General features: G+C 42.8%; 1 protein-coding gene across 9 annotated transcripts in view; it reads left to right on the forward strand.

Annotated features, from left to right (window-relative positions):
* AFDN (afadin, adherens junction formation factor) overlaps positions 1–26,389 on the forward strand; it is a 350,456-nt gene that overhangs the window by 131,323 nt on the left and 192,744 nt on the right. For all 9 annotated transcript variants that reach the window (XM_033938337.1, XM_033938335.1, XM_033938342.1 and 6 more), the window contains exons 9-10: positions 12,901–12,995; positions 21,184–21,446. In XM_033938337.1, coding sequence (XP_033794228.1) covers positions 12,901–12,995; positions 21,184–21,446 — 358 coding nt within the window. The remainder of the gene's footprint in view (positions 1–12,900; positions 12,996–21,183; positions 21,447–26,389) is intronic.

A 26,389-nucleotide genomic window follows, 5' to 3' on the forward strand; every position in this document is an offset into this window, starting at 1 on the left:
GGTGATTGTTAGGGAGGAGGCAAATGGGTTTGAGGTTAGAGAGATGGCTAGTATTTCTGAATTGGGAGAGGATTTGGTATTGAGTACGGTGCAGTTTAGGTGGTCTTTAAAGATTATTGCTAGCCCTCCTCCCCTTCCCCAGGTTCTAGCTAGGGATAGAATCTTGAAGCCTGGGGGGAGGCAGTCTTTGATAATATCTTTGTCTGAGAGTAGCCACGTTTCCGTGAATAGTATAAAGTCAGGGTTGATTTCAGATAACCAGTCTTTGATGAGAATGGACTTGTTTCTCATTGATCTGATGTTTAGGTAGAATCCTTGTAGGGTCTGGTAGACTTTAGCGGATTCAGAACGCCGCAGCTAAGCTTGTTTTCGCGAAAAGCAAATTTGATCACGTCTCACCACTCCTGTCTAAGCTCCATTGGCTCCCAGTAATCCCCAGGATCCACTTCAAATGTGCGTGTCTGGCCTACAAGATCCTACATGGCATCCTTCCTGCCGTTATCCCTCTATCCTGGAACTCCCCAACCCCTACTTCCTCCAGATCCTCCCAAATTTTTAAACTATCCTTCCCTTCCATAAAAGGTATTTCCCATGTAGGCAAACTTGGGTCATCCCTCCCCTTTAGAATCACTGAGATCTGGAATAACCTCACCTCCCCTCTCCGAACCTCAAGCTCCCTCCAACTCTTCCGCAAACACCTAAAAACCTGGCTATTCTCAAAACTGTAACACTTCCCCCCTCTTAGGCCTCTCACCTTCCCCCTTTACACCTAACTCTTTAATCTCTCCACTGTAGTTCCTCTCTCATCCTTCTTCCTGTAAACCGTGCCGAGCTCCGCATTCGTGGAGATGGTGCGGTATATAAATCCAAGGTTTAGTTTAGTTTAGTTTAGTTAGTGTGGTCTGTTGGAGAGTACCATATTTTCACATAGATAACGCGCACCCGTGTAAAACGCGCACACGGGTATAGCGCGCGGAAAACACAAATTTATGTAAAGAAATTTTTATATACCGCGCTCACGGGTATACCGCGCATGCCGCCCCGACTCTCCTCTGGCTGCCCCGACTCTCCTCTGGCTGCCCCGACTCTCCTCTGGCTGCCCCGACTCTCCTCTGGCTGCCCCGACTCTCCTCTGGCTGCCCCGACTCTCCTCTGGCTGCCCCGACTCTCCTCTGGCTGCCCCGACTCTTTGTTCGCTGCCGCCCCGACTCTTTGTTCGCTGCCGCCCCGACTCTTTGTTCGCTGCCGCCCCGACTCTTTGTTCGCTGCCGCCCCGACTCTTTGTTCGCTGCCGCCCCGACTCTTTGTTCGCTGCCGCCCCGACTCTTTGTTCGCTGCCGCCCCGACTCTTTGTTCGCTGCCGCCCCGACTCTTTGTTCGCTGCCGCCCCGACTCTTTGTTCGCTGCCGCCCCGACTCTTTGTTCGCTGCTGCCCCGACTCTTTGTTCGCTGCTGCCCCGACTCTTTGTTCGCTGCTGCCCCGACTCTTTGTTCGCTGCTGCCCCGACTCTTTGTTCGCTGCTGCCCCGACTCTCCTCTGGCTGCCCCGACTCTCCTCTGGCTGCCCCGACTCTCCTCTGGCTGCCCCGACTCTCCTCTGGCTGCCCCGACTCTCCTCTGGCTGCCCCGACTCTCCGTTCGCTGCCCCGACTCTCCTCTGGCTGCCCCGACTCTCCTCTGGCTGCCCCGACTCTCCTCTGGCTGCCCCGACTCTCCTCTGGCTGCCCCGACTCTCCTCTGGCTGCCCCGACTCTCCTCTGGCTGCCCCGACTTTCCGTTCACTGCCCCGACTCTCCTCTGGCTGCCCCGACTCTCCGTTCACCCGCCCTGACTTTCCGTTCATTGCCCCGACTCTCCGTGCGCTGCCCCGACTCTCCGTGCGCTGCCCCGACTCTCCTTTCGCCGCCCTGCCCTGCTCCCAGCTCTGTAAGCATGCGCAATGGTCTGAGCATGCTTGCCGCTTAGTTTTCTGCGCCGGGTTGTGGAGGCGCGCTTTTGACCTGTCACCAAGGCGGTTTTTCTGGCGGTGTGCTTTTCACCACGTGGCTGTGGCCCCCCTCTATCTGGCCTTGTAATTTGCCCAGTGAATATTATTTTGACTATACAACAGCATCTCAGCCTTTGGGTAAGCCTATAAAAGATTAATGCTGCATGTAGAGCCCACATTTTAATTTGATCTCTTCAGATTGGTATTCTGCATTTATCTACCCGGTAGTAGAGTTTATCAATTAAATTTAAATTTACCGCCATAATGGCAGGAATGAGACGAAAGTCATATACAGCGGACTTTAAGCTTCAAGTCGTTGCGAAAGCTGAGGAAATAGGCAACCGGGCCACAGCGAGAGAGTTCGATGTTGGAGAAACATCGGTGCGTGAATGGAGAAAAGATAAGAAGGAACTGGAGAAATGCAATCCGCGAAAACGGGCACATCGTGGGGCCAAACCAAAATGGCCTCAGCTGGAGGATGACTTGAAGCAGTGGATTCTGGCGAGAAGGGAGCAAAATCAATCAGTCTCTACTGTTGCGATTCAGATGAAGGCAAAACTACTTGCCAATGGAAGAGGAATACCCGACTTCAAAGCTGGCTTCACATGGATCTCAAAATTTATGAAAAGGAACGGACTATCAGTTAGAATGAGAACAATTGTTGGCCAGCGACTTCCAGATGACTGGCAGCAAAAATTGATTGTTTTCCGTGACTTTGTCGCCAAAGAAATATCTGAACTTGGCATCACTGCAAAGGACGTCATTAACATGGATGAAATTCCAATGGCATTCGACATTCCAGCGACAAGAACCATAGCCCCCACAGGTACTAAATCTGTTGCCATCACCACAACTGGGCATGAAAGAACGTGTTTTACAGTCGTTCTTGGTTGCTCAGCTAGCGGGGTTAAGTTAAAGCCCATGCTCATTTTCAAAAGGGTCACTATGCCCCGTGAAAAGCTGCCCACCAGTGTGGTTGTGCACTGCAACAAGAAGGGATGGATGGACTGCGACGTAATGAGATTGTGGGTAGATAAATGCTTTAGGGCAAGACAGGGTGGATTCTTTGCAAAAAAATCCTTGTTAATTTTTGATGCCATGGCTGCCCACAAAGAAAAAAATGTTCAGGCCTACATTAATTCTACTCGTGCCCACATCGCTGTGATACCTGGAGGCCTGACGTGTAAGCTGCAACCACTTGACATCGCAGTGAATCATCCATTCAAGACTTTTATTAGAAAGGAGTGGGAGGAGTGGATGCAGAGCGGCATGCACGAGTACACACCCGCGGGGCGGCTGAAGCGGGCAACTTTCACAGAAGTCTGCAAGTGGGTGGCTTCAGCATGGGACAAAATAACACCAGATACCATTCGAAACGGATTTAGAAAAGCGGGCATTGTTTATGAAACCAATGACACTACGGGTACTACCAGTGCAGCGGAAGGAGGCAACAACATGGATATCAGCGATGATGTTGACGATGATGACGATATTACTTCGGAAATAAACGAGGATCGTCTGCAGGCCGTGCTCACTTTATTTAATGACGATGATGACAATTCGGATTTTGATAGATTCAAGGATTCAGATGACTGTGATGATGATGACTGAATAAACCTGTAAACTTTGTTTATTAACAATGCCAGTGAGCCCAGCTGTTTCCTCTGCCGGCGGTCCTGCCCCTTCTCTGAGCCCTGCGCTACGCTGCTTCCTCTTCCGGCGGTCCCACCCTTTCTCTGACGTCAGAGAAAGGGCGGGACCGCTGGAAGAGGAAGCAGTGCAGCAGGGCTCAGAGAAGGGGCAGGACCGCCGGCAGAGGAAACAGCTGGGCTCACTGGCATCCGGAAACAAGGTAGACAGCTTCTCCATGGGGGAGGGGGGGAGACTGTGGGGGTGCGAGTGGTTCTTCGGGTGGGAGTGCGAGCGGTCCATCGGGGTGGGAGTGCGAGCGGTGGGGGTGCGAGCGGTCCTTCCGGATGATGAATCAGGCGTCGGGCGGGGTGGGAACTATGTAAAAAAAATTTTGTATACCGCGCAAGGTTATGCACGGTTTGTAAAAACACGTATAACACGCGCGTTATATGCATGAAAATACGGTAATGGGAGTAGGCTAGCTTTTTTAGTGTTCTTTGTTTTTTCGTGCCATGCTTGGTTGATCTATGGGGGGGAGGAGGATTTGGGATGGGTGTCGGGGATGTATCTGTGGGGGGACCTGTAGCTGGGCCGTCATATGGAGTATGGTGTGTGAGGGTATGGAATTTGGATTTTACTTTGCGGTGTAGGGAGTAGTGGACTGGGATAGGAGCAGAGTATGTTGGGTCGGCTGTGCAGATCTTGGTGATGATTAGATAGATTAGGAGCATTGATGTGCATTGGTGAAAGTTGGGCCGGGTCATGATGGTGTTTGGAGGTTTGCAAGGTGGTTGTTTTGGGGGAGCTGGTATAAGGAGTGTGGTAGGTTGCGGGGTGGCGAGGGAACAGTATTCCTCTTAGATATAACAGTCTTTTACCTGGATTGTACAGGCTTATCAAATTGAGATGTACAGTCTTATCAGGTTGAAGTAAACAGATTACAATGTACAGTCCTATCAGGTTAGTGTAAACAGGTTACGATATGCGGTCTAAACAGGTTGAGATGTGCAGTTTTTTTCCTGGTTTTACAGACTTAACAGGTTGAGATGTGCAGTTTTTTTCCTGGTTTTACAGACTTAACAGGTTGAGACAATGATATAAGGTTCACTTAGTCATGCAATGTCATGCAAGGTCATGCAAGTTGATTGTGGTTCATAGTTAATTATACTTATATGGAGTTGGACTCTTGTTTGCCTTGCTGGTTATCCGACAGGTTGGTGAGATTTGGTCTGCGTTGCGTGATCGTTCACTGAATGGAGTAGGTCAGGAATCAATCGGCTGGGCCCTTTGTATCATTGCATAGCTCACCTGTTCCATTTTTCACCTGGAATATTTGATTTTCTAATTGTCTTTTTTGAAGTTGATGTGCTAAAAGTCAGCTTGAATGATTACTAAATTCGGAGTCTTTATGGTTTTTCATGTTCAGTATATCGGCTAATTCTAACTTTGTAATTTGTAAGGTAGCCTTATATATAGCCTGCTCTAATGGCGGTGTATTGCCCCCTCTGCTTTCCCCACCAAATCCCCAAATCGCTAGTTTTTAGACCTCTGTGTAGCTCCCTTGGGCTGTTTTTGGCACTAAGATCGCTGCTGTGGCATCAATCTTGGATTTCTCAGTTTGAAAATAAAAGCCTCTATTTGCCTCAAATCGCCTCCATTTTGCTTAAATAGAGATATGATGGACTCCTCAGGCCAGAATACCTTGAATTCATGCCAAATTTGTGATGGCTGGCTGGCTGAGGATCATCCGTGTCTGTGCAGCGTGTGGGGGAGGGGGGAGCTGCTGGCTTTACCACATCTAGTCCCTTGGGGGAGGGGGGGGTTATTGGTGCCCATGTGGTGCAAGGGCTAGGAAAGAGGCCCAATTCAATTCGTGAAATGGTATGAGAGCCTGAAGAGCATGGTAGGTCTGGATAGTGCGTATGAGAAGCAGTGAAATTGAAACCCCTGACGCAGCGACCAGAGCGAAACGGAGGGTTCCCCGTCGGGTTCAGTGGCTGCCGGGCCCAGGAGATGAAGGACTGAGAGTATCCTGGATGCCGAAGCAGCTAAGTTGTTTTTTCTTGCTGTGTTCCACGCTAATATCCTGAACTGCATTGCTATAGTGTTTATTTACCTACACTATCACGACTGTGGGCTGTGTGTCCCGGTGTGCTATGTAACATCACTCTGCAGGCTAACATAGTGCTTTTTTCCATTTTTTCTATATTTTGGAGTGCAGGGCCTATCTGAAAGGTGGAGTTTTTTGCCAGATGAAGCAGAACTGAGGCTTTTTCTCCACCTTTCTTTTTTTTCCTGCTACTACATGCTGTGTGATTGGCTTGGGGGTGTGTGATTAAAGCCTGGTAGTGTTACAGAGGGGGTGTTTGTGTCCTTATGGGGTTCTGATTTAGAGTAATTACTGGAGTTTAACTGACCCTTTCCTGAGTGTATTTATATTAGTGGCAGTAAAATATCCCCACTATCAATCTGTTTGGCTGTTAGAATGTTGTATTTGTTTTATGCCAAATATAATTGTATCTGTGTTGTCCAAAAAGTTCCACCTTTGACTCACATGTCCAAAGAACATTATCCCAAAGATTTTGGGGATCTATGTGTTTGCAAATAATGAGATGAGCATTAATACTATTTGTGGATAGCAGTGGTTTATGCCTTGCTTCTCTACCACAATCTCATTTTTGCTTGTTGATTTCTGTATTATGAGGACATGGACCTTAGCTGAGACTATAGAGGCCTCCAGTTATTTGGATGATCTGGGAAGTTTTATGCCTTCCCAGACGAGTAACTGCTGGCTGGCCACTAGTGAGAAGCTTTAGAAATTACTTTGTAATCCTTTCCAGACTGATATATTTCAACACTAGTTTTCTTATCTCTTCTGGAAATTCCTTTTATGGTACATAATGCTGTTGTAGAAACTTTCTCTTGGTGGTAATTAGATTCAGCAGGGCTGGTTGCAGTTGAGCCGGGTTGTGCTCAATCAGTTAAATTTAATTATCAATTCAACTTGGTCAGTTGGTTAGGAGGTATTTTTACTTTTTCACATGGTGATATGAGTGTTAGATAACTTTAGGCCTCTCTTACAAAGCTGCGCTAGTGGCTGCTGTGTTAACACTTTGATGTCCATTAATTCCCTATGGACATCAGAGTGATTACTGCAGCTGCTAGAGCGGCTTTGTAAAAGGGGGGGGGGGAGGTTGTTTCTTAAATTAGTTAAACTTATAATATTAGATAAACAGAGACAGTAAACATATATTTTTTAAAAAAAAAATCAGAAACCAGTGTGAAACATACAGTGGTACCTCCGGTTTACGAGTGCACCGGTTTGCGAGTGTTTTGCAAGACGAGCAAAACATTCGCAAAATCGGCGTCTCAGAAACCGAGCGTGCCTTGATTTGCGAGCACCCCCCCCGCCACCATCGGGCACCCCCCCCCGCCGCGACCTGAGGTCCCCCCCAACCCACCTGAACTCTCTTCTTACTTTGGTGTAGCCTCCGCAGCGGCACCAGCATGTCCTGTGCATTGGTGCCGGTGCCCGAAGATCTGCCTCCTGTGCTGGGCCTTGAGAGTTCACGTTCGAGTTTCCATTATTTCCTATGGGGAAACTCACTTTGATAAACGAGCATTTTGGATTACGAGCATGCTCCTGGAACGGATTATGCTCGTAATCCAAGGTACCACTGTACAATGATAGGGGAAATCAGGAGGGGGCACTTTTCACATCACTGTTGATAATCAAAAGTATTGTTTGGAAAATGAGTGGATGTAAATGCATCCTGAAAAAGCAACCGAATGTTGAACAGTAAATTTTGGTGTGTGTCTCCCCCCCCCCAATGGGGTAGGGTGGTCTTTGAGGGAACAACCCTATAATATCCAGACCTATTACAACCAGCCATAGAATTTATGAAAAGACAGAATTGGTGTGGAAGCCTGGGAACTTTAGTTAGTATTTGGGGACCCTAGGGTCGATTTTTAGCAGGCAATGGAAAAGGTGCAGGTACTCAATACCACAGAGTAAACCACCCCCTTGAAAATATAGGCCTGATAGTAAGCTAAATAATTGTAAATTCAGCTTTCCAGACAGTTTACTTTTCCATTAGTAAATGTTGACAGTAATTCCTTTCACCCTACCAAAGCAGAATTGGAAAAGTATAATTTCTTAAATGAGTATCACCTACTTTAAAATTTTGTTTTGTGAAGATTCAGGGTTGTAGATTTTCTCTGAGGATAAACAGGCATAATATTCTCATGGGGCAGAGTGTGGTGTAGTGGTAAAGCTAAAGTCTCGGCACCCTAAGGTGGTGGGATGAAACCGACCCTACTCCTTGTGACCCTGGGCAAGTCACCTAATCCCCCCCTCCCCCATTGCCCCAGTTACACTAGATCAGTGGTAGGGAACTCCGGTCCTTGAGAGCCGTATTCCAGTCGGGTTTTCAGGATTTCCCCAATGAATATGCATGAGATCTATTTGCATGCACTGCTTTCGATGCATATTCATTGGAGAAATCCTGAAAACCCGACTGGAATACGGCTCTCGAGGACCGGAGTTCCCTACCCCTGCACTAGATAGATTGTGAGTCCACCAGAACAGACAGGGGAATTCATGTAAACCTTTCTGAGCTTTCCTGAGAGAAATATGTAGAAAATTGAATGAATAAATAAATGTGGGTGACATTTTTCACAGAACTCAGTACGGATGCTGTCAAGTGTACTGACGACGTCGGCTCATGGGACCATCATTTCTTGGTTTTCCATGGAACTGTGAAGCTGTATGTTCAGCTTCTCCTCAGCACATCAAACTTAAAAATCTTTTTTTTAACCTTCCCATTTTTATTTTATTGTAGGTCTCTTAATTCATTTTTTCATTTTTAGTCATTCCAGTTTTTGGCATACTTTTCACTCAAGCTCCCTTGGCCTTTGAGCCTTTCTGACTTTGCATCAGCCATTTTCCCTTCATGTCAAAAAGGGTGCCGAGTGGCTTCAAGAAATGTACTCTATGTAATCAGACCAGTTCAGTATTTATGTACTAACCATCGGAACATTCATTGTGACTTCTGTATCAGTCCATGGTGCAACCTCACTTGGAGTGTTGTGTTCAATTCTGGTCTCCTTATCTCAAGACAGATAACGACGGCTCTGGAAAAGGTTCAAAGAAGAGCGACCAAGATGATAATGGGGATGGAATGCCTCTCGTATGAGGAAAGACTAAAAAGGTTAGGGCTCTTCATCTTGGAAAAGAGATAGCTGAGGGGCGATATGATTGAAGTCTACAAAATCCTGAGTTTAGTAGAATAGGTACGAGTGGATTGATTTTTTTCACTCCATCAAAAATTACAAAGACTAGGGAACTCTCAATGAAGTTACATGGAAATACTTTTTCACTCAAGAGAATAGTTAAGCTCTGGAATGCATTGCCAGAGGTTGTGGTAAGAGTGCGTAGCTGGCTTTAAGAAGGGTTTGGCCAATTTCCTAGAGGAAAAGTCCATAGTCTTTTATTGAGGAAGACATGGGGAAAGCCGCTGCTTGCCCTGGATCGGTAGCATGGAATGTTGCTACTCTTTGGGTTTTGGACAGGTACTAGTGACCTGGATTTGCCACTGTGAGAATGGGCTACTAGGCTGGATGGACCATTAGTCTGACGGTAAGTCTATTCTTATGTTCTTATGACCTCTGCATATGCAGAAGAGAACACTTAAAGCCTGACAACTTCAGTGTGAAAACCCTTTTAGATTGACATTAAGCATGGTGGGACATTTGGGACCCACTGCACAACCTGCATCGACACTAGCATCTGTATTAGCACTGTGTGCACTAATGCTGCATAGAGAGCATTGAATAATGGGCTCTCTCCAAAAGCAAGACTGTCATCTCCCTTTATGACTCACTATTGGGGGAGGTAGCACATAAAGCTAAGAAGCTTAAAAATTCTTCCACTTCTAGGCATGACACTGTGCCATCCTAGGCGTCTTGTCTGCTTAACGCATGGTAAGTGTCAATGCATTGTACTTCACCTTCCATCTCTGCAGATCATGTTTCCTCCCAGGTGTGTCTGGACATAGAGGTCTCCCATGCCCAAACAACATGCACTGCAGACTGGTTCCATGCTGATTCCTCTTCCATTGCAGACCCTGATTCTCCAGGAGGATATCTGGGCTATTCTCAAGAGCTTTTGGGGCTATTGCAGATGCAGTCTGCACAGTGGATGCTTTGAGTTGTTACTCAGGGCTTTGCCCTACGTCTTATCATAAAGCTTCCAAACCACTAACTAAGAGTCTCCATCTCCCTCCAGAAAGACCCTCTTTCACCATGATTTTTGACCCTTCTCCAGTTAAACGTGATAGAACCTGTTCCTCTGTAGTTGAGGGGTCGGGGGTTCTTCAAGTATTTCTTGATAACAAAAAAAGACCAGTGGACTCCTTTAACCTATTCTATACTTCCGAGCTCTAAACAAATTTTTGCTGAATGAGAAGTTTCATATGGTCGCTATAGGAACCTTTCTACCCCTGCTAAAAAAAGGAGATTGGTTTAGCTCTCTGAATTTCAAAGAAGCTTACACTCACATATCCATCCTACCCACTCACAGGAAATATCTCTGCTTCCACATACTTGTCTGACACTTCCAGTACAAGGTCTTGCCCTTTGGACCAGTCTCTATTCCTTGTGCCTTCATGAAATGCCTAGTGGTAGTTGATGGCACCCTTTGCTCATGGGGATTTCATGTACTTCTCTACGTAGATGATTGGTTGATCAAGACTTCATCACAAGCAGCTCAACGTGCCATAACCTCAACATCTCAAGCTTCTAGGGTTTGCATTCAACTACCAAAAGTTATATCTACAGCCAATCTCATACCTTGAAGTTCATAGGAGCACTCCAAAACACCATTCAGGATCAGGCTTTTCTATCTGAGCAGATAGTTGACAAATCTCCAACCTCAAGCACACTTCTGCACGGCAGACATTGTACCTTCTCAGTCACATGGCTTTGACGATTTGTGACCCCATTTGCACATTTTTACATCAGTTATCTCATCCACGGAATCCCTATATACTCCAATTCAAGTGACCCCAGATATATGGCATGCACTCTAATGGTGGCTGGTACTGTACAATCTTGCAGTGTTCCTTTCCAGCCCCCTCCCCACCAAAAATCTCTAACCACTAATACTTCAGTACTAGGCTTGGGAGCTCATCTAGATGGACTCCACACTTGGGATTGTGGTCTCATCATGAACAGACCATATCAATCTTCTAGAGCTCCAAGCGATAGGGGACCCTTTCAACACATTCCAGGACCTCTTCAAACACGTAGTACTAGTCTGTACAGCCAACCAGGATGCCATGTTCTATTTGAAGAAATAAGGAGGCACAGGATCTTATCCCCTTTATCTGGAGGCAATTGAGATTTGGAACTGGGCCTCTGCTTGTGGGATTTCTTAGGGCAGTTTACTGTTGTCAGACAAGTTGAGCAGACTTCTTCAGCCTCATGAATGGGGTCTCAGCATGACCGCCTGGTTTCTGATTTTCTCTTGTTGGGGAACACCAGACAAAGATTGCTTCTTTCCCTCTGAACAGCAAATGTCTACAGTTTTATCCCAAACTCTTTGCCCCCAGTTGCATTGCATTAGATACCTTTTGCCTTCACTGAGTGGACAAGTTTCTCTATGCATTTTCTCCAATCCCTTTTGTAGGAAAAACTCAACTCGAACTTTGCCAAGATTGGGGCACCATGATCATCATAGCACCCCTTTGGCCATGCGAGGCTTGGTTTCCTTCACTCCTAGAGCTCTTGATCAAGAAACTGTGGAAATTGCAATGGTTTCCAAAATTACTAACTCAAAACAGTGCCAACTCATCCCAGCCCCTACTCATTAGTAGTAATAGTGTGGTTTCTTTCACTAAACAGGCAAATGCTTTCTGCCTCTCAGCTTTAGCATTTGCCATCATTGAAGTATCTGGGAAAACCTTTTAATCAGCACTTCAGGTGGACACAGTTCTCTTCTGGTGTGCATTGCATTCTCTGGAGCCCATCTCATGTCCACTTCTGTCCATCCTTGACTACTTTCTCTACCTCTCTAATTCTGATCTAAAAAAAATTGGGTTTGAGTTCCTCTCAGTGCAATCAGTACATTTCATTCCCACCTGGACAACAAAGCTCTCTTCTGTACTTCCCCTAGTAACCTGTTTCATGAAAGGCCTATTCCACACAAAACACCTATCAAGCCACCTCCTATAGCTTGGGATCTTAACATGGTTCTCTTTGTTCTTATGCAATCTCCGTTTAATTCACTTAACATCTTGCTCTCCTAAACTACTCACTTGGGAAGTTGTTTTCCTTATAGCCCTTACGTGTGCACGCCGTATGAGTAAACTTTCAAGTAGTATTGAAGTCTGAACCTCTGTATGCAAAATTCTATCACAACAGAGTAGTCCTTCAAACACATCTCTCAGAATTCCACCTCAGTCAATCTATTGTTTTATCTGTTTTCTTTCCAAAGCTACATTCCCATCCTGGAGAAGCAACCCTTCAAATCTTGCGACTGCAAGTGTGCTCTGGTATTCTTCCTGAACTGGACTAAGCGACAGCGGGTCATTCCCACTCTGTCACCTTTGATCCTAATAGGCTGAGTTGCTTTTTCCAAAAGAACCTTCTCCACTTGGCTAGCTGACTATATCCCCTTTGGGTATACTTGGGTTGGGTTGACGCTACAAAGCTGTGTGACAGCCCACAATGTATGGACTATATGGCTGCCTTGGTACTTCATTTTCGCTCTGCATCTATTGAAGAAATGCAAAGCAGCTACTTGGTCTTCAATCCACACATTTACCTCACTACTGTTTAAGACAAGTCCAGAAGAGACAATCAATTTGGGCAAGTAGTTCTGTACAATCTATTCTCTATTTAAAAGCCAGCTTTCCCTCCACTGGCAGATTGGGAGTAACACATGTGAGATTATGCCTGCTTGTCCTTGAAAAAAGCAAGGATACATATCTGTATCAGGTGTTCTCCAAAGACAACAGGCTTATATTCTCACAACCTGCCCACTTCCCCTATTTGACTTCATAGCTTTGTTACTGAACTGATGGTCCCGTGAGCCAGCGTCGGGCAGGAAGGCATTGGAACAAGCGCGGTATGGGTACTGCCTAAAGATTTAAAGTGACAGTGCACTGTACTTGGCTCTGTTGATGTCATTGTCACCCACATGTGATAATGTGCTTGCTCTCCTCAGAGAACACGTGCTTGAATGAATGACAATGAAATGTTGCCTTTGCTGTTTTCCACAGATGGTTCAGATTCCAGAGATAAGCCAAAACTTTATCGGTTGCATTTAAGTGTGACCGAAGTTGGGACAGAAAAGCTAGATGAAACCTCTGTTCAGGTAAGGAAGGGGAATGTTTTGTCCTCTTCAGAAATGCTATAAATTTATTACTGATGCTGATAGGGCCAGATTTTGCAAGATTTTGTTTTGCATCTGTCCAAAATATGTGTAAGTATTCCTATGTAAACTAGAGCAATTTTTGAAAAATCATATGCAAATTTCCTTCTGAAAAATCCCTGGTTTTAGATATATACAGTTTCACATGCATGAAAAGATAATGTTTTAAGCATTAGAAGCATTAATTTATGTGTGTTTGAAATCAGTGTGATCCTTTTAATTAGCATAATTTTATTTATATTAAGAATCATTTATAGAAGCAGTTTTAGTAAATCTGTATTAACAGATGTATTTAAATTTCTCTTTAGTTTACTGCCAAAACTTTTTAATAAGTCACATTTACACCACTACCAATGCAGTAGCCAATTTTTTTAAAGTGTGAATTTTGAATAAAAGGTAAATAAATGCCATTACTAATGAAAATAATAGACCTTCACTTTGTGTAGCATAAATGTGGACCTTGCATTGTAGGAAGGAACATGGGCCTGAGGCCCTAGTTTTTTAAGATTGCTGAAAGTTCAGAGAAGCACAGCCAAAAGTGTGTAGTAGTCTTCCGAGTAATTCCATATTAACTCTAAATGGCAGACTTGCCATATATACTCAATTACATATGTTCCTTCTCCCCACCCAATGTACCTTTAAATTTCTCTTCCATTCAGCTCCTGCACTGCAGCAGTACACCTAGGCTGCTTGGGGGTCTGCTCAGGAATTCTCTGTCTAAGTCATCCTTCCCCTCTGACCGAACTTCCTGTTTCTGCACAGGTGGGACAGGTCAGATGGAGCACTTCGGAGCAGACCTCAAACAGTTTTGGTGTACTGCTGTAGGGCAGGTGTTGTATGGAAAAGAGATTTGAAGGTATAGTGAGGGGGTGGGTAGGGTCTAAGATTCTGAACTGTGGCTAGGATGTGGGTGGGGATTAATTTTCTTTGCATTAAAGGTGTTAATTGTAAATAAGACAACCCTCTTTTTTTCACATCTTTCAGCACAAATTTCTTGACTTATAGTCAAGAATATATGATAAGTCATTAGAACTCTAATACTTCAGGATTGGCATATTCTAGTTCCTCTTTGTAGAAGATTTTTAGAATCCAAGAAATCTGGTACACTTCTAAATTTGTCTGAGAAGTTAGTTCTGAAGACGACTGCCCTCCAAATCTTCCACTGAAGCATTCGTTATAACTGTTAGGGAACAGTTGTCTATCTGAAGAGCTTTAATATTTTGTGCAAAGGATGGTTAAGGCGACTGCTTTAGGTTTGTAGATCTGCAGAACTGACCATGCTACAAATTATCATAGGAGTAGTTCTCTTAAATTTAGAAAACTCAAAATTTCACCAATTTTTTTTTTTTTTTAATATATATTTATTCGTTTTTTCAAACTTAATCACTAAGCATAACTTGTACAGAAAGCAATAGTAGTCATAAACATATTCCATCATAGTAAACAATATCAAGAATAAAAATAAATTGGCTAATTATGCTCAGGTTCTCGAATTGGATCCAAAATGTTGTGGTCCAGCGAGAACAAAAGAAAATTCAATAAGATTTAAGGCTGGTTAAAGCGTTGAGTAAAGGTGTATATTCCATCTAAACAGGGCTCAAGTTTTTTTCCTTTTCCAGGCGGGAGAACGACAAAAAGGTTGTCAACTGGCTTGGTTCAAAAAAGACATTTAACAGCACAATATAAAACAATACATTTACAAGGGTGCCGTAAATAAAAAGTGGCACCCAAAGATGTAACCCCAGGTTTCATTAACAAAAATTCACAGTGACACTTCTGCGTTTCTCGTGTCAAGTCAGGAAACATTTGTACTTTAAGACTTATAAATTCTTTTTGCCTATTTTTGAAGAAAAGTTTTAACAACAACCATGTTTTATCAATTGAAAGAGCTACTGATATAATCAAAGTAGTCGGCACTGCTGCCTCTATCAGATATTTCCAGCATTTCAGATACTTTTAAAGGCTCTGTATATTAATAATAAGATTGGGGAGGGTGGGTGGGTTATAGGTTTATATATATATATATATATATATATATATATATATATATATATATATATATATACACACACACAATTGTTGTTTATCTTGATAGATCTTCCAAGTGTTGTTTATGAGACAATGTATGGTTTTACTTTGTACACTTGTTGATTGATTAAAAATGAATAAAGAATTAAAAAAAAAAAAAAAAAAAAGGCTCTTGATCTGGTAAGGTTTTTAAAACTTGATTTTTTTCAGAAAGATAATATACAGAAGAAAATGGAGGTAACATTTCCTCCGAAATTCCCAATATTTCTAGTAAATATCTTTTAAGCATTTTCCTAGGTGTTACAGAAGTAATCCTAGGGAAATTAATCAATCTTAAATTTTTATAAAGTGAATTGCTTTCAAGCATTTCCACTTTCATTCTAAGATTGACATTGTCCTTTAACATGTTCTCATGCAATTGTTTAAAGATTGTTATTTCCTGGTCATGTTTCTGAAGCAAAACATTAGAGGCAGTCACTTTAACTTTCATATCCTTTAACTCTTTACAATGTTCCAATAGTTTCCTTTCAGTTTGCTGAAGATTGGGACTTATGGCCTTCACAAAGCCAGCATAAGATCCCATAAAGACTCCAGGGTTACCGCTGCAGTTTTTTCAAGTGATATTAAAGGTGTAATAGTAGAGAGATTCTCACCAGTCTGTAGATCTTGTTGTTGTCCGCCCATTTCCCCACAGGCCTATAGCATGCAGAACTCATTACTTTGGTTGCCTCAAGTACTTGGATTCTCTCCTAAAGGGTCGATAGCTGTGCCCATCAAGCTTCTCTTTCACAAGAAACAGTAAGACATGAAAGTCTTGGTGGTTCCTGCTGGCAAGAAGGTGGACATGAATTATCATGTTCCATCAGATTCTGGGTTAAGCAAGGTTCAATTGCCACTCTAGAATGTGGTCATCAAATCCATCCCCAAAAAGACCAAGAAGCTTACATGTTATGGAAATTGCAAACAATTAGATCTTATTTTGAATTTACTGCTTTTAGATTACTGGGTTCAATCGTTACTACTGAATCTTCTCGATTATTGTAATATTATCTATCTGACAGTCGCCAAGAAAGAATTAGCAAGACTTACAATAATACATAATATAGCGGTCAGAATGATTTATGGCCTGAAGAAATTTGATCATGTTACACCCTTTTATCGCAAATTGCATTGATTGCCAATGGATGCCTGGGTATTGTTTAAACTAGGTTGTTTCTGTTACAAGGCTGTTTATGGTACAGCTCCTTACTTAATCAATAGATTTTCTTTAGCATCATACGGACATAGTAGAAGAACCCATCCTTTGTTTAATTTTCCATCTGTCTAGGGTTGCAGGAGTAAGAAATTTCTGAATCATACTTTGGCATCTCATCATGACAATGAATTCCAAATATTTTTGCTTATTACCCATTCCTATGGCCATTTTAGAAAACAATTGAAGACCTATCTTTTTTCTAAATATTTGACTGTTTAAAGAATCATCTTATTTCATGTAACATGTTTACTTTTATAACTTTTTGTAAACCACGTTGAACTTCTGGTTACGCGGTCAATAAGTACAATGTTATGTTATGATACCTTCAATCTCATGGATGTCAATGCAAAGCTTTGGACCTTGTCATAAGAACATAAAAATTGCTGCTGCTGGGTCAGACTAGTGGTCTATCATGCCCAGCAGTCCGCTTTTGCGGCAGCCCTTAGGTCAAAGACCAGAGCCCTAACTGAGACTAGCCTTACCTGCTTACGTTCTGGTTCAGCAGGAACTTGTCCAACTTTGTCGTGAATCCCTGAAGGGTGTTTTCCCCTATAACAGCCTCCGGAAGAGCATTCCAGTTTTCCACCACTCTCTGGGTGAAGAAGGACTTCCTTACGTTTGTACGGCACATGGGATCTCTTAGGAGAGTAGATAGTGGATGCTTCACATGGACGGAATGAGCCGTTTTTCCTTTATCTACTGTCATATGTCTGTGGCCTCTACTACTCATTGTGTCATAAGTCCTTTTGCAGTTGAGGACAAGGACATGAACTATAGGGGTTTTTATTTCAAAACCTTTTTCTGTAAATGTTTAGTGGGCTATCTGGAAATTAAGTTTGTTTTCCTGAATCCTGATCAATTGGAGAAGTTGCATGTTTCTGAAAAGATATGATGGATATAGATGTCACTGCTGATCATTTGAGTTTGTTGTTTTGTTTGATCCACAGTCCACATTCTCACAGTCCACGGTGTCTCTCTACATTCTCCTTATAATGTGGTTTACTTGCAAATGATTGTATTAGTAGTTTGCTTATAATTTGCTTATACTTATGATTTGAAATATATTTAAATGGAAAAAACAAGATTATACCTTTAATTTGAAGATCTCTAGCTGCTGTTCTAGAATGGACCTGATTTTGGTAGAATAGGACATCAGGAAAGTGGGCAATGGAACAATCATATGAGCAGACCATGCCCTGGTTTGGGTGGAAGTGGAACTGTGACAGCTTTAAAATTTTGGAGACTGAATTATGGCCTCCTTCATGACGAGCAAACTTATGAAAAATAACGTAAAGATGTGGAAGAACTCTTCAGGCACAATAAGCATGGAGAAGAAGACCAGTTGATATAGTATGGAATGGTATGAATGCTGTGAACCTGCGCGCCCTGATTTTCATAGCATCTTTTGAGAAAAGGGAGAGGTAATAGGGAGAGGGAAATTAAGGGAGATGATCTGTGCACTAGAACAGCAACATAAAAAATGTATTTGTTTCCTAATCCAGTAACAGAATTGGCTAGGTGTCAGATGGATTATCAGTAGGAGAAATAGTCTATAAATAGGATAGGGTGAAACACTTTTTTGAATATGTTAACAAAGGGGAGAAATTTGGCAAACTAGTTAAAAGCAAAATAAATATCTGGACATATATGGACAGTAAGGAGTGATAGTGGGTGAGTAAGTGTGGTAAAGATTCAGGAACATTCCAGACATTCCAGACATTGTATGCTAGAGATAAACATATTGCAGAGTGATATTGAGTGGAGATTAACCTTCATGAGTAAAAGTTGGATCAAAAGGAGATACTGGAGAAGGCTGTATCAAACAAGGAGGTTTAGGAGGCCATAGAGTCATTAAGGGGGGAAGCACTCTAGGGTTGGATGGTCTCACAGCAGTGCATGCAAATGGATCTCATGCATATTCATTAGGGAAATCTTGAAAATCCAACTGGATTGCAGCCCTCGAGGAGGGACTTTGACATCCCTGCTCTACACAAATGGAAAAGGGGGGCAATGTCTGGAAAACAGTATATACTTACTAGTTTTTTTAGCTTGTTACATTAATGGGTGCTACAATAGATGTGTAGACTTAGGCCTTTCTCTCTCTCTCTCTTTCTTTCTCCCTTTCTGTTTCTTTCTTTCTTTCTTTTTCTCTTTCTTTCTTTCTCCCTTACTTTTACCTCCAACATGTCCAGCAGCACCCCTTCCCTGCTCCCCCTGTCCAGCAGTAGCCCTTCTTCCTTACCTGCTCACTGTCCAGCATTCGTTAGGCCGGGCAGCCTCGGGGCTTTTGCTAGACCGTCCTGCTTCACATTATCGAAGTGGGCCGGACTAGCAAATGCCCCGCAGCTGCTGCCGCTGCTGGTCCAGGGGTGAGAAGGAGAGGCATCGTCAGAAGTCAGCTGGTGTCTGAGATCCAGGCAGGAACGTTGCTGGGGAAACCGCTGCATGCATTGCAAACCGCCGAAGGCTCCTATTTCGCATGTAGCAACGCTGCAACACGGATCAGGGATCATGGCCGCATGAAGTTTCAACTGTGCATGCGCGCTAAGGGTTTTATTATAGTGGATGCTCGAAATAAGGAAACACAATTCTAGATCTAGAAGCTGTGATGGAAGAAGATGAGTTGGATATAGTGGCAATCACAGACATAGTTCATGGAGAACCATGACTGGGATGTAGTTTTACCGGGCTATAATCTGTTCAGAAAAGACAGGGTAGGGAGAAAAGGAGGGGGGAGTAGCATTATATGTTAAAGAATATATTAAAGCCACACAATTGCAGAAGCTGCAGGGCAAGGAAGAGGCATTGTGGATCAATTTGGAAAGAGGGAATGGTAAATATATTTACTTTTGTGTGATATACAGGACTTCACAGACAGAAGAAGTGGACAGAGATTTAATAATAGATATTCAGAATATACCTAAAAAAGGGGAAGTTTTATTAATAGGTGATTTTAACATGCGACTTAAGGATACAAAACCTACTGTTTGGAATCCTTTGCCTTTCCACTACAAAGAAAATTATTGAGGTAATAACCCAATTTTCCCTTACTTAGGAATCATACTCTACACCAATCTTACACTGCAGGTATCAAATCTAAGCAGATCTTATTTTGCCAAACTCTGCCAGTTACCCTCCATCAGGCATGTGTTTAGTTTTGATAGTTTTCATGTCCTCATTCTTTCCTTGGTTATTTCCAGGTTACGTTATTGCAATATTGTTTGTACTGGCTTAACTCAGTCTATTATTATTATTTTTTTTTAATCTTCAGTCCCTTCAAAACATGGGAGTCAGGTTGCTTTGCCGTGTTCATTTTGATCACATTCTCATTTGTTTAAAAAACTTCATTGGTTACCCGTCTATAATGTTAAGGCATTTTTAACAGATTTTCTAGAATATCCTCACTCACAATTCCTTACTCACTAAATCAGGTTCTGCGCTCCTTAACAATCACTGCCTTGTACTCCCAAAACCAGAGAGCACACAACTCAAGTTCACTAGATCTAAAGCTTTGTTTTATATCTCAATCCATAGTGAGTTGTCATTTAAAAAATTTAAATTAGTAATAAAAACTTGATTGTTCCAGCAGGCATATAATGGTAGTTAGGTACAGAATCCTCTCCTTTTTAAGATACTGCACTTCTGGTTTCTTAGCCTGTGTTTTATTCTGTTTTCCCCTAGTTCTCTTCTTTCATTTTCTTGTTTCTTCTTATTACTGAGTGTGTTTGGTATTGCTCTCCTGTCTTATTATGATGATCTTTTCAGTGCTTGTATTAGTCTGTACCCTGCCTGATTTTTCAAGTCAGCATGGGCGACTTCTTATCTACAATCTCACCTAAGGGCTGGCAAAGCTGTGGAGAACTTGATAACTTAAATGGTAGGATTATCCTCTTATCAAACCATTTTGGGCTGACTATAATTGTGTTATATCCAAAATATAGTCTCTGAAATTACCCAGTGATCAAAGTATTTTTTATTGCAGCTACTATGTGTGGAGAAGTAGCTAGATGTTAGACAACTAGGGGGTTTGCTACAAATTGGTAGTTTAAGATCAAAGCTCTGGCAAGCATATTTTCTTTCAAACATTGTCATTTGGCTTTTGAAAAAAAAAAATAATAATAATAAATCAGAGAACCCTTCCTAGACTGGTTTAATCAAGAGGCAAGCGATATGTAATTTTGATAGGCAGATTTTAGGTTGTGTGCTCTCTAATTTCATACCAGTATGGTTCCCCTTTTGTTTAAATTACATCTGAAACTGCGGTTTACTATGTATTTGCAAAATACTGAGTGAGTGTGTGTGTGTGTGTGGGGGGAGGGGTTAAGTGATTTATATTATGCAGTGTGTGTTTCAGCATTGGTTTGTATGGTTATAAAAATTCTGAAATAAAAATCATAGTTTAAATAAAAGGCTTCTAAATTGGATTGCCTTGAATACAAAATAAGACCCGAAAATAAGATCTACCCTGAAAATAAGCCCTAGCATTGTGTATGGTTAATTATTTTTCATTTATCTGCAAGTTCTTCCCACATAAACTTGATCAGACGGGTTTTGTAATATACATGTGGTATGTCTTAGGGTTAAACTAAGTATGAATTGAAATGCAAAAACTTGCATTCATCACAAAGCTTAACATTACATTAATATAGTGAATGTTTGTAATTGATAATGTGCTTGTTCAAAATGTTATTTGTATTTTTTGATGCTCTTTGAAAAGATTGGACATTAAATTTAGTAAACCAAAATGCTAGATATAGTAATTGAGCAAACATTTTACAGTCTGATGAAGAAACTTACGAAAATGTGAAGTCTAAAGATTTAGTTATTGAAATTCAACTGTCTTTGTAGCTATTTGGCCCTGGAATCCAGTCTCACCATTGTGACCTCACCAACATGGATGGAGTGGTGACAGTTACCCCGCGGAACATAGATGCAGATATTTATGTTGAAGGTCAGCGAATCTCAGAGACAACTATGTTGCAGAGTGGAATGAAGGTGCAGTTTGGGTCATCTCACGTATTTAAATTTGTGGATCCCAGTCAAGACCCTATTATTAGTAAAAGAGCCACAGATGGAAGTCATGTAGTTAAAAGCCAGAGACAGAAGTCTGGGTAAGTAAGGAACACATAATGAAATGTGATATATATATATATAATTTTTTTTTTTTACTTTGTCTTAAATAAGATGTTCCACATACCCATGAATAAATCAAGTTACCTGGATTATTTTGGTTGTGTATACAACTTTGAGACTAGATCCATGGTTCATTTAGTGCAGAGTATGTAGGCTTTTTCTTGCGCTAATATGCCTTGTATGGTAGTGGGAAAAACATTTAAATAGAGCTTTATGTTCAGTCTGTTTTGTTGAAGAAACATGTCTGACAATAGAAATAGCAGAGTACAAAATCCAACAAGAATCTTGACAAAGCGAAGGGAGCCTGGTGTCTTATGGGCCAACTTCCTGTACAGCAATACACTAGAAACTGTGTACAAAGACATGTCTATCAAATTATTCCTTAAAGGTACCCCCGCCCTCCCAACCAATACATCCCCAGATTGGAAATAACCTTGCATCACAAAGTCCAAAGTGTCAAGTCAATCAGTATCAAACATCTGGCTCTACGTGGTAAAGAACGAAAATATGGGTTCCATAGTTGTAGAAAGGTTCTTTTACGCTTTGCAGACAGATGAGCCTCTCGAGCTTCAAATAACAGCAGACAACGAAATTGGTTCTGCCACTGTGAGAATCCCAGTGGGAGAATCATGTAACCAAAATTGCATTATACATTTGTGACCCACCATACAAGCTTTATGAATAGCAGATTCCTCCCCTTCCCAAAAACTCCATAAGAAGCAGCCTTGCCAAACAAAGCCTCTAAAGAAGATAACACAGGGGTGCCCCACAATCTACCCAAATAGCACAAGATTTGATCACAAAAAGACTTAATCTTGGGGTATCACCATAAGGTGTGAGAGAAGGAATTGGCCTCTTGAGCACATTTATTGCATATGGAAGAAGTCTAACCTGAATGGAAGGCCTGTACTTGAGTGAAGTACAGTCTATGTAAGATTCTATAAGTACATTCTCTCCATATAGAACTGGTTATAAGTGTGGGTATACACAACATAGCCTGATGAACATCAGTGTCCCATATAGGCACTCACAATTTGTCACTCCACTTATGTACTAGTTCAGCATACGATCTATGGGGCAAAATATCCCAGATAATCTAATGTAAATGGGAAACAGACAGTGGGACCCCTGCATCTCCTGCACAAAGCTGTTGTAGTCTTTTGGTGAATCCAAAAGAAAAACCTTCAGTCCGCAGGGCTGTCACAGTGTATCAACTGTATGTAACCATAAAGATCACCCGGCCCCACCACTAGAGTAAGTGCTGGATAAGATAAGAGAGTCCTCCCCATCTAGGACCTGGGCCAAGGAATGTATGCCTTGAGTGCCCCAACTCTGAAAAGCCCCCGAAGTTAGTCCTGGGAGAAACTTTAAATTCCAAACACCTAGGGGATATATTCACTTGTTCCCTGATTAAAACGAATTAACTTTCAATATAATGTTATGCTATCAAAGTATATTCAACTCAAAGGATACCATAAGGAAAGGAGGGAAGCCTTTTGAGCATAGAGTTAAGTTCCGATATCGGGCCATGGTACACCCTCACCTGGAGTACTGCATCCAGCACTGGTCGCCGTACATGAAGGAGGACACGGTACTACTCGAAAGGGTCCAGAGAAGAGCGACTAAGATGGTTAAGGGGCTGGAGGAGTTGCCATACAGCGAAAGATTAGAGAAACTGGGCCTTTTCTCCCTCGAACAGAGGAGATTGAGAGGAAACATTCAAGGTACTGAAGGGAATAGATTGAGTTGATAAGAACAGGTTGTTCACCCTCTCCAAGGTAGGGAAAACGAGAGCGCATTCTCTAAAATTGAAAGGGGATAGATTCCGTACAAACGTAAGGAAGTTCTTCTTCACCCAGAGAGTGGTAGAAAACTGGAACAGTCTTCCGGAGTCTGTCATAGAGGAAAACACCCTCCAGGGATTCAAGACAAAGTTAAACAAGTTCCTGCTGAACCGGAACATACTCAGGTTGGGCTAGTCTCAGGGCACTGATCTTTGATCAGAGGGCCGCCGCATGAGTGGACTGCTGGGCACGATGGATCACTGGTCTGACCCAGCGGCGGCAATTCTTATGTTCTTATGTCCTCTATTGAAATCTCCCCAACAATGCAAGGACAATTAGAATAGTTCAGCAAAGTAGCCACTATACCTTCGAAGTTCTTGTCATAGTTGTTAGGTGCATACAAATTACAGAGTACCAATTCGAGCCACGACATGGCACCCCAAAGGGTCTATGCGAGTACTCAGTTTATCCACCAATAAACCTTTGTGAAACAGTATACAGTACTCCCCCTGATATTTGCGGGGGTTCTGTTCCAGGAACCCCCTGCGAATCTCAAAAAACTGCAAATATGGTTTTTCATGGGGGAGCCTGAAGAGGGCAGCAGGAGAGCAGCCGGAGCGCCGCGAGTGCAAGGAATCACTCACGGTACGCTCAGACTGCCTCTTCCTGCACTAAATCGGGCCTTATCTAATCGGGAGCTGTATGTCAAACAGCTCCTGATTGGATAAGGCCTGACTTAGTGCAGGAAGAGGCAGTCGGAGCGTACCGCGAGTGATTTCTTGCACTCACAGCGCTCTGGCTGTTCTCTCTTGCCTCTCCCGCTGCCCTCTCCTTGGTGGTTCGCGGTCGGAAAATACTGCCACGAAGTCGGTACCAATCTTTAAAAAATATTTTTAGTCGCCATTACTCCAGTGGGTAAGAAATAAAGCTCAAAACCGATACTCAGTCCTAAAACGTCTAAATCGCTGAACTTGTTCAAGATTCAAAAGACTGTGGACTGTGAGCCACTTTGGTAAAAAGCAGATTATAAATGTTTTAAATAAATAAATTCAAAGGAGCCGAGCTAACTAGCAGCCACTCAGCACCATGGCATCATGTGACCCTTTCTTAATTAGAGTTTAATCAGAAACACAAGTGGGTGTTAACTGAAGTCTCCAGGATAGACCATATTTTCTAGAACTCAAAACTATTGTAAAGTTCTAAGAATGCATGGCCCTTTCTGTCTGCTATGGTCCCCTCTGTTCCCCCAGTCTCTTCAGTTTTGTTATTTCTTTTTTGCTGAATAGATGCTGAATCAAAGCTCTCCCAACTTTTTTTTCATTGAAAAGTCTTTTCTTGTTTTCTGAAATTGTGGTTCTTCTCTTGCATGTTTAATTTTTCTAAATAAATATATTTACAGTCAAACCTCGGTTTGCGAGTGTTTTGCAAGACGAGCAAAACATTCTCGCAAAACTTGTCTCGCAAACCGAGTGTTAACTCGATTTGCGAGGCCCCCCCCCGCCCGAACTACATAAACTTACACTCCCGTCTGGCACCGGCACGCAGCCCACAGGACGTGCCGGTGCCTCTAGAAGATCTTCCTGCTTCTGCCGGCCTTGAGCATGCATCTGCGCATGCTCAAGGACTTCTAATTCTCCCTCTCTCCGAGATTCTCGGAGATGCCGGTTCGCGCAGAAAGGGGGTCTTTGCGAGTGGGGGGGGGGAGCAGCGCCGCTGGCCTTGTGGGGGGGGGGGAGGAACGTATCAAAGCGAGTTTCCATTATTTCCAGTGGGGAAACTCGCTTTGATATACGAGTATTTTGGTTTACGAGCATGCTTCTGGAATGAATTATGCTCGTAAACCAAGGTTCCACTGTACTTTTTTATTGATGCTACAAAATCTGCTAGAGAATGATATCTGCTAATGAGCTCTATATGCTCTTAAATATTTGAGTTTAGTGCATCACCAGGAAGGGCTTATAAGCATTCATGTATATCCCTGTGAACTTGGAAGTAGTGAACTGGGAAAAAAATTGAGATGTTTACCATAGGTTTTGGAGCAAAACCTTTCGCCACTCCATGGGAGTGGTAAAACGTTTTGCTCACATGGGGGGAAAACTCCTGTACTTACCACTCCCTGAGCTTTTTTCCCTCCCTTCTGGAGCCTACGAATCCCACACAGGCCTGCTTGTGACTTTCCCTCTGCAGGGTCCTGTGCTTATGATGCAACTTCCTGTTTTCTCCTGGTGCTGGAGAGAAGGAAGAATTGTGCTGGATCTATGGGAAGGGGGGATTGGAAAGGAAGAGAGAGAGCTGCAGGAAGGGGTTGGAGTTGCACAAATGGGAGAGATGTGCTGGATCTCCAGGAGATGGGGGTGCTGAAACTGAAGGGAGATGGGTGCTGGAGCTAAAGGAACGGGAGAAGAGTGCTGGAGTAGTGTGTGGATGGAGATTGGAGCTAGAGGGAAGGGGGAGGGGGCTGCTGGAGGGAAGGTAGAAAGATGCTGGACCTGTGGGTAGAGGGGAAGAAAAGGGAAAGAGATGTTGTAGTAAGCAGATGAAGGAGGTGAGAGTGAAATATTGAACACACAACACAGAGAGGAGGAGAGATGCACAGGAAGGTATAAAGAAACAGGGGGGAAATAATGGTTATGGAGAGGAGACTAGAGACACGGATACAAAGGGGGATGCTGCTTGAGAAAGGTACATGGACATAGAGGGGCAATGGGAGAGGAGTTACATAGAAACAGGGAAGGTGCTAGATATAGGGAATAATAGTTACAGAGAAGGGAGATGCTGAACTTGGGGGCCATCGGGATGCAAGGGGAGGGGTTAGGGACATAGTGATGATAAATATGGGGGAGATGGTGGACAGGAAAGTATAGGAGATGCAGAGAAGGGAAAGATAAGTATACAAATGAAGGATTAATGTTGAGCACAGAGAAAGAAATGACAAATGAGCAGGAGACCCTGGCGAGTAAATAAGAGAAGACAGAGGAAAACAGAAACTAGAGCCTGGGACCAACATGACTTAAAAAAATGAAATGACTATACATCAAAAGGTAGAAAAATAATTTTATTTTCTAGTTTGTGATTAGAATATGTCAGAATTGAAATGTTTATCGTGTTAGACATGGACAGAAATTGGGAGGGGACCC

Source organism: Geotrypetes seraphini, chromosome 3 (genome assembly GCF_902459505.1).
Source record: "Geotrypetes seraphini chromosome 3, aGeoSer1.1, whole genome shotgun sequence".
NCBI classification, from domain to species: domain Eukaryota; kingdom Metazoa; phylum Chordata; class Amphibia; order Gymnophiona; family Dermophiidae; genus Geotrypetes; species Geotrypetes seraphini.